The 17,828-nt window shown below is 38.0% G+C and overlaps 1 protein-coding gene across 4 annotated transcripts in view; it reads left to right on the top strand.

Annotated features, from left to right (window-relative positions):
• Positions 1 to 17,828, top strand: part of PDSS2 (decaprenyl diphosphate synthase subunit 2) — a 267,780-nt gene that overhangs the window by 115,109 nt on the left and 134,843 nt on the right. For 2 of the 4 annotated variants that reach the window (XM_023650874.2, XM_001503961.6), the window contains exon 2: positions 1,939 to 2,073. The exons of the other annotated variants lie outside the window; for them this stretch is intronic. In XM_023650874.2, the coding sequence (XP_023506642.1) occupies positions 1,939 to 2,073 (135 nt within the window). The remainder of the gene's footprint in view (positions 1 to 1,938; positions 2,074 to 17,828) is intronic. 4 annotated transcript variants of the gene reach the window in all.

Below are 17,828 nucleotides of genomic sequence, written 5' to 3'. Positions count from 1 at the left end.
CTGTTGCCAGAGCTGTTTCATTGGCCTAACTTGGTCAGACTTATTTCAAGTTTCACCTCTTAGAATTCTGACTGTGCCATTATGTCCTTCATCCCTAACCAGGCCCAACCCACAAAATACACACACACACACACATACACACACGCACACACAGCCTTACCTTCCTCTTTTCCCTTTCTAGAATTAAGAGCCAGTCAGACTTTCTCTTTAGTATTATTGTACAACAGGGAAGAATAAAAGATTCACTGTAAATAATGCATAAATAAAGATCTAGTAGCGTAAGTTAAAACTTGTAATTCAAAGCAGAAAATTTAGAAAGAGCTCCCATTTTGCATTTTCTTTTTCCAAAATAGGGTGCTTCCCAGCCTCCCTGCAATTAGGTCTATAGGATTTAAGTAGATTGTTAAATGATAATAAAGAGCTTTAAACATTACTGATGATTCTTTGTTTCTATTGTGATATAGCTTAGTTACCTTAAATTAGCTTACTTTTCCTAGGAAATTAGAACTTCTTTTTAAAAGTCATTAACCCCTCTAACTTGCTGAAGATCACTTACTAGATTGAGGAGAAAATATAAATAGAGAAAGAGCTGTAACTGTTACTTTGCAGAGAGCCTGAAGAACTGTCTTTCTTGAAACTAATGAAAGAGTAAGAACGGGCCCTTTTAAAAATTTCTGTTTGGAGGTATGAGGGTGAAGATTTTTCTCTTTTTTTTTTTTTCTTCTTCTTCTCCCCAAAGCCCCTCAGTACATAGTTGTATATTCTGGTTGTGAGTGCCTCTAGTTGTGGCGTGTGGGACGCCGCCTCAGCATGGCCTGATGAGCAGTGCCATGTCCACACCCAGCATCCAAACCTGCAAAACTCTGGGCCACCGAAGCGGAGCGCAAACTTAACCACTTGGCCATGGGGCCAGCCCCAAGATTTTTCTTAAGTAATGGACTAACTCATCAATTTTGGCTATGTTAACTTAATTCATTTAAATTGATTCTTTGTTCAGAATTCACCAAGGAAGTCTTAATAATTCAATGAAGTATTATAATACAAATTTTTAATGTTTTTTCACCACATTCAAGAGCTATATTTGTATATTATTTATGTATGCTGTAATGTAATCTATTTTATTAGTGCCCATGAACATTGTTCTAAATATTAATTTATTATAATATATTGCCCGTAGTTTTCTTTCTTTCTTTTTTAACAATGCCATTTAGTTCTTGTATGACAGCCACTTGTAATACTTAAAAATAATGTATTCCTGGAAAGTATTCCTGACCTTAGTTATAGTAGAAATTATAAAAATTCAATCTTCATAGCAAAAAAAGGTGACATACTAAGTTAAAGCCTTATTTTGTGTAGAATGATAATTCTTTGCGTAAGTAATAGGAAATGGCAAGATTTTTGCTGATGGCATTCATTTCCATTTTACTTATCAAATAAATTTTTGAGTCATTTGGATTTGGTTTAATCCTTTCATTCTCTGAGCTTCTTCTCTACCTGTGAAGGCAGAAATTGCTTTTTACCACTCCCCCTTACCACCGTCATCACCAGATAATATCACTGCATCCGAGCTATACAATTTGTATTTCAGTTGCTATCAACTCCACGAAGCAGTTTAAACTATGCGTTCCTGTTGTTATCAGAGCAAACGCTAAAGATTACGAGGTAGGTTAGAGACAGTGGGAAAACCCAGAAAGGAGGAGGAAGCCCTATCGATCCTGACAATTTGAGATTGTCACTTTTAAAACCAGCCATAGGTTTCTCTAGTTTCCTGAACTCATTGCCTCCCCCTATTAACTTTCTTCCCCCGGTCCTGTTTCTTTTCAGCAAGTCCCATTGTCCGAATTTGGAAGTATGGATGTGCTTGCAGCAGTTTTTGACCTTGATCTGACTGATCCTGTGAGGGTGTGTTAATCCTCTTTTCTCTTTCCTTTTTGGCAGGGGGCTTGTGTACGACAGCCGGCATAACCTGCAGTTGAGGGGCTTGGTGGTGCTACTTATTTCTAAAGCAGCTGGGCCGAGCAGCATGAAGGCTTCATGTCAGAACTATGACATGGTCAGTGGGATCTACTCGTGGTAAGAAGAAATTAGTCTTTTAATGTTGCTCGCTAAATTGTGTTTCCTTTTACTGAGCAGAGGTCACTGGAAATCATTGTTTAGTTCTTTGTCACTCCCTGATTCAAAGATAGATTAAAATATTTCGTAAGGTTAAAAAATGGATTTTTATTGTTCTTAATAAATCTGATCATCTTGGCTGCTCCGTGCATAACTCTGGTAAATCTCCCCATACGTTTATGTCAAATACTTTCATTTCTACCTTGGGCATTTACAATGTTCTTTTCATCACTAACCCTCCTCTCCCAACATGGTATCATTGTATCTCTGTAGGGTCCTCTCTGTCCCTTAGTCCAGGATTGATGATTTTTAAACCTACTCAAAATGATATACCTAGCTGTAAAAGAATGATGTAGCTACCATTTTAGGAGAAGTAGTCTACTTCAGTGCTGTATCAGTTACTTTATTTTCAGTATTTATATGGTGAAGAAGTTTTTACTGAAGTTTCTGGAATAAGAGATTTTTATATCTCACATTTAGATTAAAAAATAAATTTATGAGTGTGTATTAGTCATTTTTGCTACATGTGAAACAAACTTAAAATTTTCAGTTTTATTTTTTTAAAAAATCACTGCATATTTTTTAGTAACAATATAGCAGCAATAGCTTTATTTAATCTTAGCAGTGTGCTTGAGACTGTGGTAAAAGCCTGTGTGGAGGTAACAATCTGCAAGTAGACTTTGGCACGTCAAATTAAAGCTACCCTAAAACAAGGATGACAAGGAAATTTTCCTCACAAAAAGAAGCATTTCCAGGAACTTTGACTTATGGCTAATATAGCTTATTGATTTACTTAAAAAAATCAGTCCACATCGTAGATTTTTTTTTATTTCTGGAAGTCTTAACCATAAATGTTTTTTTCTTCTGTGATATTTAGAGATGATTATCGCTTGCCAGCTGTGAAGTCCAGTGACCCTTCCTCACTAATAAACAAGCTAAGATTATTACTGTTGTGTCTACAAATGGCCCCTCCTCCAGCCGCAATAATTTTGCAGACCTTCTACCATTTATCCGCACAAGTATCTTCAGTGGAAGAGATATCTTGGGGTCATTTTCAGTTCCTACTCAACTTTGAAATAATTTATATTTGTTTAGTGCTTTGTAGGTTACTGATCATTTTAATGACAGTTATCCCATGTGATCCTTACAATAATGGCATAGGTGAGAATTGTTATACTTATTTTATTCTTGAGAAAACTGAGATTCAAAAATCTTGAGATTCTTTCAAGGTGACACAGTTGGCAAATGAGAAAAGTTGAGGCTCTAAGTATAGTTCTCTTCCTTCCAAATCTCATGGGTTTTTTTCTTGATTCCATTCCACTTTCCTAGTCTGATTCAAAGAATTGACTTCACTTGTAGACTAGATAAGCCATTAAATTAATACACCAAAAAAGATCTTGTAAGTATATCTTTAAAAGCTTCTGACTGGGAAACAACCTGGCAAGCCTTTAATACTTCTACATCCTTCCCCCAGCCTGTTTGAATGTGAGCTCAGAACTTTACCTTATAAATTTTGTGGAAAATTCTTGGCTGAGTTTAGATGAAATAACTAGAGAAAATACATAAAGATCTCCAATGAATACCAATAACCTGTTAGTCCCTGGAAACGAAACAGACCTCACATCCCACTGTATCCCGTGTCTCTGTTTCTTGCTAGGGATTCTATTGGTTTTCAGTTGGCCGACTTTGACCCTGCTTCATTGTTCAGTCATCCTGGCTTGCATTTGGATAACCATACAGACCTCTAATGAACACTAGCTACGTTTTCTTATGTCTAATCCTAAAGTAACCCTTGGAAAGTACTATTTGACACGTGATAGGTGTTCAATAAATATTTACTGCATAAACGAATCATCCCCATTTTACAGAAAAAGAAACTGATACTGAGATCAATATTTGTCTAAAATCCTCTTGGTAGAAAGTGATAGAGTTTGGATTTAAATCCTGGTTTTCCTCTAAACTGTGTACCCTTTCTACACTGCAGGTGCCGTTGTTTGTATGTCCACAGTGCACTGTGATGTGGCCTCATGTTTCGAATTTCTTATCTAGCCTCTAAGAAACAGCTGCATCGCCTTCTGATCCTTCACGAGAACATAGTGCATTTGGTATATGGTCATTGTAATATGAGCAGTTGTAACAGAACTTTGCAAAAGAGTAGGTGGTACATTATGAATATAAAAATTTTTCTGAATAGCATAAATGGGTTCATACCCAAGTGTATAGAATCCACAATTACGTTTAGGGAATAATCCTGGTGTGTGGTTCTAGGCTATTTTCTGTAATCAGACTTGATCTAGTAAGTCAGTGTGATGCTTGGGTGTTTTACACAGTTCTTAATGTGAAAATATAATTTGACATAGTATTATGAGAGGCTGTTAATTTGTTTCTCTATCACTGAAGTCATTTGTTTGGTTCCTGCTTCCTTAATTGTTCAAGCGTAACTTCTGCTGGAGGCTTGCATCTATGATGCTACAGTGAATTATTTAACATTTGAGGGAAGTACTGATTTAGGAACGTTAACATTCACCTCCAAACTACTGGGATTTACATTGTTGGTGGTTTTCTCTCATAAACTTGACTTTGATGTCAGATAGTGGAACCTGAGTAAATTACCTAAGGGACCAAAAGTGAGTTAGGTGACCTCTTTTGTTTGGCCTAAGGATATAACTGATAGGTATGACTTGTGGCTGTGTCTAGTGAAATTATAACATAATGGCCAAGAGAGGTAGAATTTAGGCTAAAATGTAATAAGTACATTTTGAAAAGAGACTCACATTTATAAAAATGTACTATAAATGTCTACCATAGCATTTTTCCAACAAGACTATGGGCTTTAGGTTTATTCCACCAACTCTGACTTTTAAAAAATTGGTTACAGGGGGCCGGCCCGTGGCCGAGTGGTTGAGTTCGTGCGCTCCGCTGCGGCGGCCCAGGGTTTCACCGGTTCGGATCCTGGGCACGGACATGGTACCGCTCATCAGGCCATGCTGAGGTGGCGTCCCACATGCCGCAAATAGAAGGACCTGCAACTCAGATAAACAACTATGTACCGGGGCGGGGGGGGGAGGGGGGATTTGCAGAGATAAAGCAGAAAAAAAAAAAAAGATTGGCAACAGTTGTTAGCTCAGGTGCCAATCTTAAAAAAAAATTGGTTACCAACATGGTCAGGCAAAAAAGTATTACCAAATTTGCAAATATCCCTAGCCACAGCTTAGAAAATAAGTTCAGAAGTTCCTTTTCTATTAATGATAGGATATTGTTACTTTATGTACAAAATATAGATCATTGTAATATATTATACATAGTATTAAAAAATATAGACATCTAATATAACAAGATTATTAAGTTTAAAGAAATTCAGATGAATTTTTTTGACTAATGGTTCAGCTTTCTCAGTTGTGTTAGCAAGAATTGAATCAATTATTTCTCATCTAACAGTTATAAACAGACCACATATTTTTATTCTACCTTCATTCCCTGAAATTTCCCAACACCGCTTGTTAACTGTGTTAGAACAGATTGAAGCGAGTTTGCCAAACACATTTTCTTTTCTCTCCGAATATCCAGCTAGACTGTATTTCCCAGCCTCCCTTGTAGTTGGCTGGGCCGTGTGACTGAGATCTAGCCAATAGAATATGAGCAGAAGTGATAGTTTCTGTTTTCTGATCACAAAAATCTTACATTTGAATACTCCTAGAGCAAATGATCTTTCAAGTGACCTATTCAAGATGAGAGGTGCCTACATCCCTGAGTCACTCTTGGAGGAGAGCCACCTGCCCAGCGGGAATATCCATATAGACTTGATGTATGAGAGGAAAAAAATCTGTTTCTTAAACCGCTTGAACTTTAGGGTTTATCTGTTAACATTTTTTAATTATTTTATTTTAATTGATATATCTTTACTGTTTCTGTCACCTGGTTACCCTAGAGAATTTGGTCATCTTTGATTACTCTCACTCTTTTACTTTCCATACCCAACAAACCACCAACTCATTAGTTTCTCCAAGTCTCTTTTTCTTTCTTTCCATTCACTGCTTTCCTACTTCAGCCCTTTGTTACCTCTTGTCTAGACTTTAGCAATGGCTATCTATCTGGTCTCCCTGTCTCTAGATGTTCCTCCTTCAAATTTTACCATTAGGTCTTGTTAAATTGAGCACCCTACAGTCCTGCTTGGATCACTCATTAAGCAAATACTTATTAGGTACTTACTATGTGCCAGGCACTATCCTTGGTGCAGGAGATACAAGCTGAATAGTGCATAATACTTGCCCTCAGCAGCCTTATTAGCATCGAGCCAGGGAACACAGAAGTTTCCAAACAACTGTAATACAATGCTACAGATGCTGTAAGTAGAGTATTAACAGAGTTCTGTGGAGGAATTAAGTATATTGGGTGGAGAAAAGGAGAAAATTTCAGAAAAAGGGCCCATTTGAGCTTTACAAAATAAGGAAGTTATAAGTGAGTTTTGAAGGTCACTAGGAGGTCATCAGTTGGAGGAAAGCAGGTAGGCAAGGGGCTCAGGAAAAGGTGGTTGTGGGGGCCGGCCCCCTGGCCAAGTGGTTAAAGTTCTGTGTGCTCTGCTTCGGAGGCCTGGAGTTTGCGGGTTTGGATCCTGGGTGCAGACCTACTCCGCTCGTCAACTATGCTGTGTACGCATCCCACATACAAAGTAGAGGAAGTTTGGCACAAATGTTAGCTCAGAGCAAATCTTCTTCAAGCACAAAAGGAGGAGGATTGGCAACAGATGTTAGCTCAGGGCGAATCTTCCTCACAAAATAAATAAATAAATAAAGGTGGTTGTATCCTAGGCAAAGTACGGAAGTAACTGGCTGACCAAAGACATGGGGTATGGAAGTGTATAGCAGGGCCCAGAACAGTGCTGGCACTGTAAGAGGCACTCAGGGCATAATTGTCATCTGAGTAGATGAATTTATAGAACAGAGACTAGTTTCGTTATGTATGTGTGTAGGTGTTATGGATTGAATTGTGTCCCCCCAAAATTCATAGATTGAAGTCCTAACCCCTAATACCTCACAAAGTGAGCTTATTTGGAGATAGAGTCTTTACAGAGGTAATCAAGTTAAAATGAGGTCATTAGAATGGGCCCTCATTCAGTATAACTGATGTCCTTATAAAAAAGGAGGAAATTAGGACAGACATGCATATACAGCGAGAACACTCTGTGACCATGCAGATGGCCATCTACAAGACAAGGAGAGAGGCGTGGAACAGGTTCTACCCTCACAGCCCTAGCAAACTAGAATATTATGGAATAGAGATGAGCAGATGGCATAGAAAAGAGAGGTTGAAGTCAGATTGTGATGGGCCTAAAGAATTAGGGCTGTATCCTGAGGAATAGCGGGGAGCCATCCAAGAGGCAGCAGAGTAGACTAGGAATCTGGAAACAGACCACATCACTTACCAGCTGTGCCTCAGCACATACTTCAGAGGCTGGATTTGAGGATTAAGTGAGTGAATAGAGTAACGCATAGCATAGTGAGCATTCTGTGAGTGTTTGCTCTTACAGCTATTGTAAATGTCTTTAAGCAAAAGAGCTGCATTAATATATCTGTAATATAATTAGCTTAGGAGAGAAGCCAGAGGGTTGAAGTCCAAGAGGTAGAGAGAATCAGCCAAGGGGTTACTGAGTCGTCTAGGCAAGAGCTGCAAGGGAAAACAGAGACCTGGAGAGGTTATGGGGTTTTTACCCGAAGCAAGAGGTTAGAAATTGGCTGAGCCAGATTCAGACCCATTAGGTCCTCTGATTTCATGCCTTTTTTCTACTGACAATTTGTGCTCCAAGGCTGAAGATGTATGTAGCTAGGTGTTCAGTGGGACAAAGGTCCTGTGGTCAAGAAAGTTTGGGCATGCCAGGTTAAACAAAGTTAAAAAGATTTCTTCATTTCAGAGATCTCCAGAGTTGTTATGTACGTATGGCATGCATCATGAATCTTTAAGAAGAGATGTTGTTTCCCAGTTATTTGACTACAGAGCCCCTTAACCCCTGTCAGCAGCACTTCTTGTGGAATGCTGCACAAGTTTGGTAGATGGTATTCTATTTCAGGGTGCCTAGCTTTGAACCCTAATGGGAACTCTATGAGGCAGAAATAGTTTCACCAGTGAGAGAACTGAAACTCAGAGAGGTGAAGTGACTTTCTGAGATCCTACATTAAGTGATCAAAAAGGAGAAGAAATAGATCATACTGGTTATAAGTTACCTTAGTTCAAATCCTTGCTCTATCACTTATTAACTGTGTGACCCCAGACAAGTTAGGTAACCTCTCTGTGCCTCATGGGTTCGTCAGGTGGATTGAAGAAGATAATATGAGTAAAACACTTAGAACAGTGCCTTGTACTTAGAATGTGCTTAAAAAGTGTTGTCTCTCATTGTTATTCCAGACCCCATCATGCTGCTGTGTCCTCTGCTAGACTCCTCACTCCTCCAGGGCAGGCACTTGGCTTTGTACGTCTTATATCTCACCAGTGCCTTGGACGTAGTATTCTTTTAAATCTTTGTCTGGACGACTGAATCTTCAGCATAACATAAGTGCTCTAGACCAGAATGAACATTTGAATCACACATTTCTCGCGTGTGTGCCTTTCAGAGTAGTTTAAGGTGACCTGTGACTTCAGCGACTGTATCTTACTATGTCCTTTCCAGCCTCTGATTCCAGGTGTGAGCTGTAATCAGACTCCAGAGCGCTGCTCATGGAACAGTCTTAATTGTTTACTCCGTTGTTATGTAAAACAGCATATAATGTGAGATTTAAAGAAGGGGAGGGAAAGTGTTAGTGGAATATCACAAAAAATGACACAACGTTAAGAAAATATTGCAGAATATCTGAAATTTTTAGAATCCCATCAAAAGTTTGTTTTATTTTTTCCTTCATGTTTCAGTGTATTCCTTCCTTACTACATTGTCTTTACTCCCCTCTGTATCTGCAGCTTCTGTCCTGCTGTCTGTATGGCTTGGAGTTTTGCTGATAGGTTTTGGACTCCTCTGAGTTTTTGTGGCCCCCCGCTCCATCTCCTCTAAGCAGCAGAAGGAGGAGAAGAAGCTGCTGCTGGGGGACCAGTGCAGAGAGAGTGTTCCCATGGCCATCAGAATTGTAGCAGAGCCACCCGACCTCTGGAACCACAAGGCACACCTGCCATTTTCAGGCCTAACTGCTAAGTTTAATTAAAGCTCTGCAGTGTCCTGGGACGTGCGTTCATTTATAGATGTGTTATCACCTTCTCCTTGCCCACCTTGCTCTGTCTCTTCTCTGTTTGCTAGAAACACATTCAGTGATAAGTAGAACCTGCAAGAATGAAAAAGCATTAAATGAGTCAAAATTAAAGTGATTGTTGGTATTCCTGCCTTTTAGGTGGTCTCTTGCCCAAGACACTTATGGGTGCTGACAGATTTTAAACCACGCGAATTCTGTTTGTAAAACAAGTACTTCTGTTTTATTACTTATTTGACTTCTGGGTGGCAGGTGAGCTGATGAATAAGAATAAACTTATGGACTGATTATTTTCTGTATTTATTTGTAATGCTGATAAGACAAGACTGTGTGCTTTATGTGCTCTTAAACATAGTTCGGGGCTGGCCCGGTGGCATAGTGGTTGAGTTTGCACACTTCGCTTCGGTGGTCTGGGGTTCACAGATTCAGATCCCAGGTGTAGACCTACACACTGCTCATCAAGTCATGCTGTGGCACTGTCCCACATACAAGGTGGAGGAGAATTGGCACAGATGTTAGCTCAGCAATAATCTTCCTCAAGCAAAAAGAGGAAGATTGGCAACAGATGTTAGCTCAGGGCCAATCTTCCTCACCAAAAAAACAAAAAACAACATAGTTCAGATGATCCATTTTTTCCATATTACCCCAGCATTCTGCATATTCCTAGCACATAGATGGCAGTCAATGACTATTTGATCATGGCTGAACAATAATAATGATAGTTTAACTAATAAAACATGACAAAGGGCCAAGTTTTAATAAACACGTCAGTTGAAGATCTTATGAATCAGGAAGAAGAAGACAATACAACACAAAAATGGACGAAAGACATGAATAGGCTGTTCAGTGAAGAAGAATCATGCATGGTTAGTAAACAAAAGGGGAAAAAGCCTGGACCTCCTCATTAAGGGCAAATTAAAACAAGAATCACAGTTTTCCCCTGTCCGATTGGCAAAGATTAAGAAGTTTGATACCCAGTGTTTGTGTGTGAGGAGGTAGACACCTGAATGCTTTGTGAATATGGACGTTAATTAATATAGTTGCTATAGAGCAATTGGTAGTAGCTATAAATTTTATTTTAATTCAGCTATCCTTTGATTTAGCAAAATTGTATATTGATGTATTAACATCTCAAAGATGTATGTATGAGAATGCTCTTTGTAGCATACTTTGCAAGAACAACAAAAAAGGAAACAACCAAAGTGTCCACCAGTAGGGCACGTTATGTTATTGATGCAAGGGAATATCAAATTATCATTTAAAAGAATTACCAAGATCTGTATGTGCCAATCTGTAAAGATCTCAAAGAACATATAAAAAAAAGCAAGATGCAGAAACACATTATAGTTTGATCCCATTGGGACTTGAGTGGCAGGCAGTGGATTTTTGTATGCATGGAAAGTGCTTTGAAGGAGACACACAGAGCTGTTAATAGAGGTCACCTCTGGGGAGGGGCAATTGCAGGGGGAAGTGGGATGAGAGACTTTAACTGTTCATTTTATGTCCTCTTCAGTGGTCTGAATTATTTTTAGCTGTGTACGTGTTTTACTTGTGCACTTTTTGTGTGTGTGTGAGGAAGATTGGCCCTGAGCTAACATCTGTTGCCAGTCTTCCTCTTTTTAAAAAAAATTTTTATTGAGGTTTAAATAGATTACAACCTTGTGAAATGTCAGTTGTACATTATTATTTGTCAGTCACCTTATAGGTGCTCCCGTTCACCATTTGTGCCCACCCCTCATCGCCCTTCCCCTTGGTAACCATTAAATAGTTCTCTTTGTCCATGTGTTTGTTTATCTTCCACATGAGTGAAATCATACAGTGTCTGTCTTTCTCTATCTGGCTTATTTCGCTTAACATAATACCCTCAAGGTCCATCCATGTTCTTGTGAATGGGACGATTTTGTCATTTTTTTTGGCTGAGTAGTATTCCATTGTGTATATGTACCATATCTTCTTTATCCAATCATCAGTCCATGGGCACTTAGGTTGCTTCCACATCTTGGCTATTGTGAATAGTGCTGCAATGAACATAGTGGTGCATGGATCTCTTTGAATTGCTGATTTCAAGTTCTTTGGATAGATACCCAGTAATGGGATAGCTGGGTCATATGGTATTTCTGTTTTCAGTTTTTTGAGAACTCTCCATACTGTTTTCCATAGTGGTTGCACCAGTTTGCATTCCCACCAGCAGTGTATGAGGGTCCCCTTTTCTCCACAACTTCTCCAACATTTGTTATTTTTTGTCTTGGTTATTAAAGCCATTCTAATGGGTGTAAGGTGATATCTTAGTGTGGTTTTGATTTGCATTTCCCTGATGATCAGTGATGTTGAGCATCTTTTCATGTGCCTATTGACCATCTGTATATCTAATTTGGAGAAATGTCTGTTCATATCCCCTAACTATTTTTTGATTGGGTTGATTTTTTGTTGTTGAGTTGTGTCAGTTCTTTATATATTATGGAGATTAACCCTTTGTTGGATATATGATTTACAAATATTTTTTCCCAGTTGGTGGCTTGTCTTTTTGTTTCAATCATATTTTCCCTTACCTTGTAGAAGCTCTTTAGTCTGATGAAGTCCCACTTATTTGTTTTTTCTTTTATCTCCCTTATCTAAGAAGACATGGTGTCCGAAAAGATCCTTTTAAGACCAATGTCAAAGAGTGTACTGCCTATATTTTCTTCTAGAAGTTTTATGGTTTCAGGTCTTACCTTCAAGTCTTTGATCCATTTTGAGTTTATTTTTGTGTATGGTGTAAGATAATGGTCTGCTTTTATTCATTTGCATGTGGTTGTCCAGTTTTCCCAACACATTTATTGAAGAGATTTTCCTTCCTCCATTTTATGTTCTTAGCTCCCTTGTAGAAGATTAGCTGTCTATCGACGTGTAGTTTTATTTCTGGGCTTTCAATTCTGTTCCATTGATCTGTATGTCTGTTTTTGTAACAGTACCATGCTGTTTTGATTACTATAGCTTTGATAGCATATTTTGAAGTCAGGGATTGTGATGCCTCCAGGTTTGTTCTTTTTTCTCAGGATTACTTTAGCAATTCAGGGTCTTTTGTTGCCCCATATGAATTTTAGGATTCTTTGTTCTATATCTGTGAAGAATGTCATTGGGGTTCTGATTGGGATTGCATTGAATCTGTTGATTGCTTTAGGTAATATGGACATTTTAACTATATTTATTCTTCCAATCCATATGCATGGGATGTCTTTCCGTTTCTTTACGTCATCATTAATTTCTTTCACTAAAGTCTCGTAGTTTTCATTGTATAGGTCTTTCACTTCCTTGGTTAAATTTATTCCAAGATATTTTATTCTTTTTCTTGCAATTGTAAATGGGATTGTGTTCTTGAGTTCTCTTTCTATTAGTTCATTATTAGAGTATAGAAATGCAACTGATTTTTCTAAGTTGATTTTGTACCCTGCAACTTTGCTGTAATTATTGATTATTTCTAATAGCTTTCCAATGGATTTTTGAGGGTTTTCTATATATAAGATCATGTCATCTACAACAGTGAGAGTTTCACTTCTTCATTGCCTATTAGTCTTCCTCTTTTTGCTTGAGGAAGATTGTTGCTGAGCTAACAGCTGTGCCAATCTTCCTTTATTTTGTTAGGGCTGCCATCACAGCATGGCCTGAGGAGCAGCCCTGGGACCACACCCGGGATCCAAATCTGCAAACCCTGGGCCACTGAAGTGAAACACACAAACTTAACCACTACGCCACTGGGCTGGCCCTACTTATGCACTTCTTAAAAACTGGTGAAAACTTTGGTTGGATGAAGGCAGTTAGCTTAGAAACTCTATCCTGCTATTGAAATAAGGGCTTTAGAGTACCTGAGCTGACTTGAACTTTTATCTTTTGCTCTCTTGGACAGGATCAAATATCCTATGAAAATGCATAAACTATAGTTTTTTTCTAAATAAAGAAAGCATAAATGAAGCAAAAAAAAAGTGATATCTTTAGATTAACTGTCTTAGGTTTACTATCCATGTTAAAATGGATACCATCAGTTTCTTGGTAACTGTGCTGTCTTCATTCAACTCAGTATATTATTCCATTGATTAAGATTAGTTTAATGATATACATGCTAAGGTAATTGTTGGGCTTCGAGAACTAATCACAAAAAAAACCATTATAAACATATCTATAAGTTAAATCTAGAAAACAGCTTAAAATCAAATTACTGATCTCAACATTAATTTCGCCTCTAAGTGAGATGTGGTCAGGCTTGGTGTGCTGCTAGAGGAAGTGGTGGTAGAATACTTGGTGGCCTAAATAAAATCTTAATTTAAGGAAAGAAGTGGAAAAGACAGAAAGCTGTGAAAGAAGCAAATTTTGGAGTTTTTTAAATTTTTAAATTTAGGGAATTGGTCTTGGTCTCAGCTGCCAATATTGTAGTTAATAATTTATCATTTTAATGCGGTACTAATTAGCTTTTGATGACTTCTAATTATAGTAACAATAGGCTGTGACTGTCAATCCTCACCTTCATACCACACATTTGAATTTGTCTAGTGCTTAAATACCAAAGTTAACAAACCACATTTCCCTTGGGGATTGACCAAATCAAAAAACATCTTAAGAAATGAGGCTTAAGTAGGAGCATGTTTAATCATATTATTTATTTAGAGCTCAATTATATTAAGGTGAAATAATTAACATTGAAATGTGTAGCATGTAAAAAGTTATGGTCATTATTATTTTTTTAAGATGATATGTGTAAATGCATAGAAAAGAGTATGAAACAGACCTCACCCACCTGATCCTAACAGTGGTCGGAGGAAGTGGGGAGGAGGGAAGATTGGGGACAGGTACAGGGGAGTAGTCAAAGGGGACTTTGTATGTTATATTTCAGTTTTTTAATAAAGAGAATCTATTCATATTATTTTTGTATAATTAAAATTAACTTGAAAGTTAAAAGGAATTTATATTTCATATACTTAAAGGCAATTAAAACTTATATAAAAATGTATCTTTTTATACTACAAGAACCTTGAAAATGAGGAGTGCTTATTGACCGACAATGATTTAAAATGATTATGCTGAATAATTGAATTTAGAGTAGGCTTTTGAAGATAATTTCCTGAAGATATTTCAGCTCCTTTTCAGAGATTACTCAAGAGATGAAAGCATGTGCAGTTTGATTACATATTCCTATTGATTGCATTCCACTTACAACAATAAAAATAAACTCCAGATACAAATCTAGCAATATTACTAATTCATTACAACTAGTACTTATTTTCTTCATTAACTTTTTATTGTTATTTTCAACTTACACAGCATGCACAAATGTAGCAATTATATGTTGAGCAAGAAAAGGGAAGGCTCTTTATGTTCAACATACTGTACATCGGAAGTCATTACTTTACCAGAGCTGTTGGAAAAACACAAAATAAGAACAACCTCTTACAAAACAAGTATAATTAACCACAAAAAGTAGGTGGGCTCAGCTACTAATCTACTCAGCTGAGAGTTTATCGTATATAAATATCTTGATATAGATTAGCCTGCCTGACTACATCACAGCAAAAAACAAGCTGCATAAATTGTTTGGTTAATGGTGAGAAAGTTTAGATCTTTTCCTTAGAGAAGGGGTATATGTTGATTAGTAAGAAGCCACAGTCAAAGGCATTGTGCAGTATCTAATTCTGCCTTTTAAACTATGCTTAATTCTTGATATTCATCATAGTAAAAATGTTAGTTCTATGCAGTAAAATACTTGCAGTCTTGCAGTCACTTAAAATGTTTAATGGCAGAGTTTGCCTAATCATTTCAAGAGTTAACGCTGATCCTTTGAACCCAAACTCAAGGCACCCCCAGTGGTAAACAGTATGGTGTAATAGAGACATGGGTAAAGGGCCAGAGATCTGGGTTCTTGCCCCAAATCTGTAAGTGATTAGTTATTTGACCTTAAGCAAGTCACCTAATCACTCTGTGTGATTACTTATCTATAACATGGGGATAACAATGGGCTTCAAGTCAGGGAACTTAACAGGGCACATATCCAGCTAGAATCGAGTAGCTTGTAGTCCAATATAGCACATCCTGACCACCTCCTCTCTGCAAGGCACAGGACTGAGCATTGAGGAAACGCAAATATTAATAAGAAATAGTCTTTGGCCTCAAGTGACAAGGTAAGGAAACAATTTATGCATCTGGTAGCCTTCTCACACTATTGATGCAATTTTGTTTCTAGAACTCTATTTCTATAACTTAACTTATAGAACTATAGCCATATTCACTATGGGGTCTGCAGTCTACCCATGTCCACTGGCAGCCCTTTGTTTAAAGACAGATGGTCCTTAACACCTCTCATGTAAGATGCTGGGTAAGAACTGGCATCTACAGGAGGCTTAGTGCCTGAGGAATTCCTTTCTCACTATGCTCTTCGTCTCACTCTTGGACAGTGTAGCTGGGTGGTGGTAATAGAGGCAAAGAGAGCAGATTCTCCACTTCCTTATCTCTAACTCTGTCATCCTTCCTCTCTGTAATTGCTGGCATCTTGACTCTCCATTTTCTATGATTAAGATTCCCTCATTCCCTCCTCTTCTGCTCAGGTTTTTAAGTGGAGTGAAATATCCTTAATTCTTCATTGGTGACCCATTCCCTACAGGGTTAAATACAAATTCTTTAACATAGCAACAGGCACTTCCTAGCAGCCCTAGAGTAGAAGTGAAGAAAATTAAAGCGTCATAGTGATTTTTCTTTGCCCACCAAGAAAAGGGTATGTGCAAAAGAATGGTTGACCTAATAAAGTTGTTTAGGCTTGATCAGGAAGGAAGCAAGGCTGAGGGAGTCCAAAATTAGGGAGAAAATAGTGATCAAGGACTGGAGATCATGATGATTCATATTATAGGAGTAGAAGTGTAATGTGGTGAGAGAGCTGAGAGGTTAGGAGGTTGTAGATAGTAGGATATTTAAACTGAGATTTCAGAAGTAGAGCAGTTCTGAATGGTAAGTGCCTGTTGTGCTTGAGAGTCGGGTTGACAGAATATGGAAGAAGTTGAATTGAGTACAGTCATGCGCCACATAATGATTTCTTGGTCAACATCGGAATGGACAGACCGCGTATATGCTGGTGGTCCCATAAGATTAGCACCACATAGGCTAGGTGTGTAGTAGACTGTACTATCTAGGTTTCTATAAGTAAACTCTGTGATGTTCGCCCAAAGACGAAATTCCCTATGACGCATTTCTCTGAATATCTCCCCGTCATTAAGCAACGCATGACTGTGGGTTGAGAAACTACAGGGTGGGCAGTTGACATGGTTGAAGTTAACCAGGAGAGCAACAGAACTGAGATTCCAAAGACTGATGAACGTGGCCTGACAGAGAAGAGGAGTGATGGCGGAAAGTAGAGCTGGCTTCAAAGGAGCAGTGGTTTCTTAAGATGGTGAGGAAATAATGGGTACTGGTCCCACTTCTCAACTCCTCAGTTTGTGCCTTGTCAGAGGTTCAGTATGTCCACTCACAAAAATACAGGGATTTTGATACCCCAGGAAAAGCTATGGTTCAATTAGAGCCAGAACCTACAGGGAATGTTCTGTGAATTTTTAGAACACTCAACACGTTATTTTGTAATGACTGATTTATGTGTATGTTTTCCCACTAGACGGTGCTTTCTAGAGGTCAGAGCTTGTGTTTTAGTCATCTTTTAACCCACCAGCTCTCCCACCCCTGAGGCTTTTATTACATTTTGTACTTTTGAGACACTTCTTGTCTATCTTGTAGTAATTTATATACCTATCTTATCCCTCTACTAGATTTGTTCGTTCACTCATTGACTGACTCATTCATTCATTCAGCAAACATTTGTTGAGCACCTGCTATGTGCAAAGCTGACTGTGATAAATATAGAAAAATAATAATACTACCGCTAACACATAATTTAGTTTTCTATGTATCTGGTACTGTTCCATGTGCTTTATATGTATTAACTCATTTAATCCTTACAACATTGGTTACCAAAAAATTGCTTTTCTTGGGAAAAAGGCATAGAGAAATTTAATAATTTGATCAAACTTATAGCATAAGTAAATGACAGTTGGGATTCAAACCCCATTTGACCATAGAATCCATGCTCTTTCCGTTACTGTAGATGGCCTCTGGATTAGGGTAGCCTATGCGTGCTTTCTTATTCATCCCGACATCTTCAGCGCTGAGCACCAGTCTTTATGTTTGGTAGCGTTGAATTGTGTAGTGAATAGAAACCAAGTTATAGATTTTCTTTGGCCTCCAAAGCCCTAACACTGTGATGAGCACTCAAGAGCTCCATGAGTTTTTACTGATTTATTGAGACAAAATTTCCTTTATTTTGAGGTTGACTGTGGATCATGATAGTGCTCTATAAAACTAAAACCTTCTAAATTTGCAGGCCATATCTCTTTATTGCACATTTCTTTTCACAGATTTATTCTTTATCTGTGAGGAATACAGACACTTGTATATTTTCTTTGATACAGGAACCATTTTTTTAGA

Source organism: Equus caballus, chromosome 10, assembly GCF_041296265.1.
Source record: "Equus caballus isolate H_3958 breed thoroughbred chromosome 10, TB-T2T, whole genome shotgun sequence".
NCBI lineage: Eukaryota > Metazoa > Chordata > Mammalia > Perissodactyla > Equidae > Equus > Equus caballus.
Note: the sequence above shows the minus strand (reverse complement) of the source record. Positions and strands in the feature narration are given on the sequence as shown.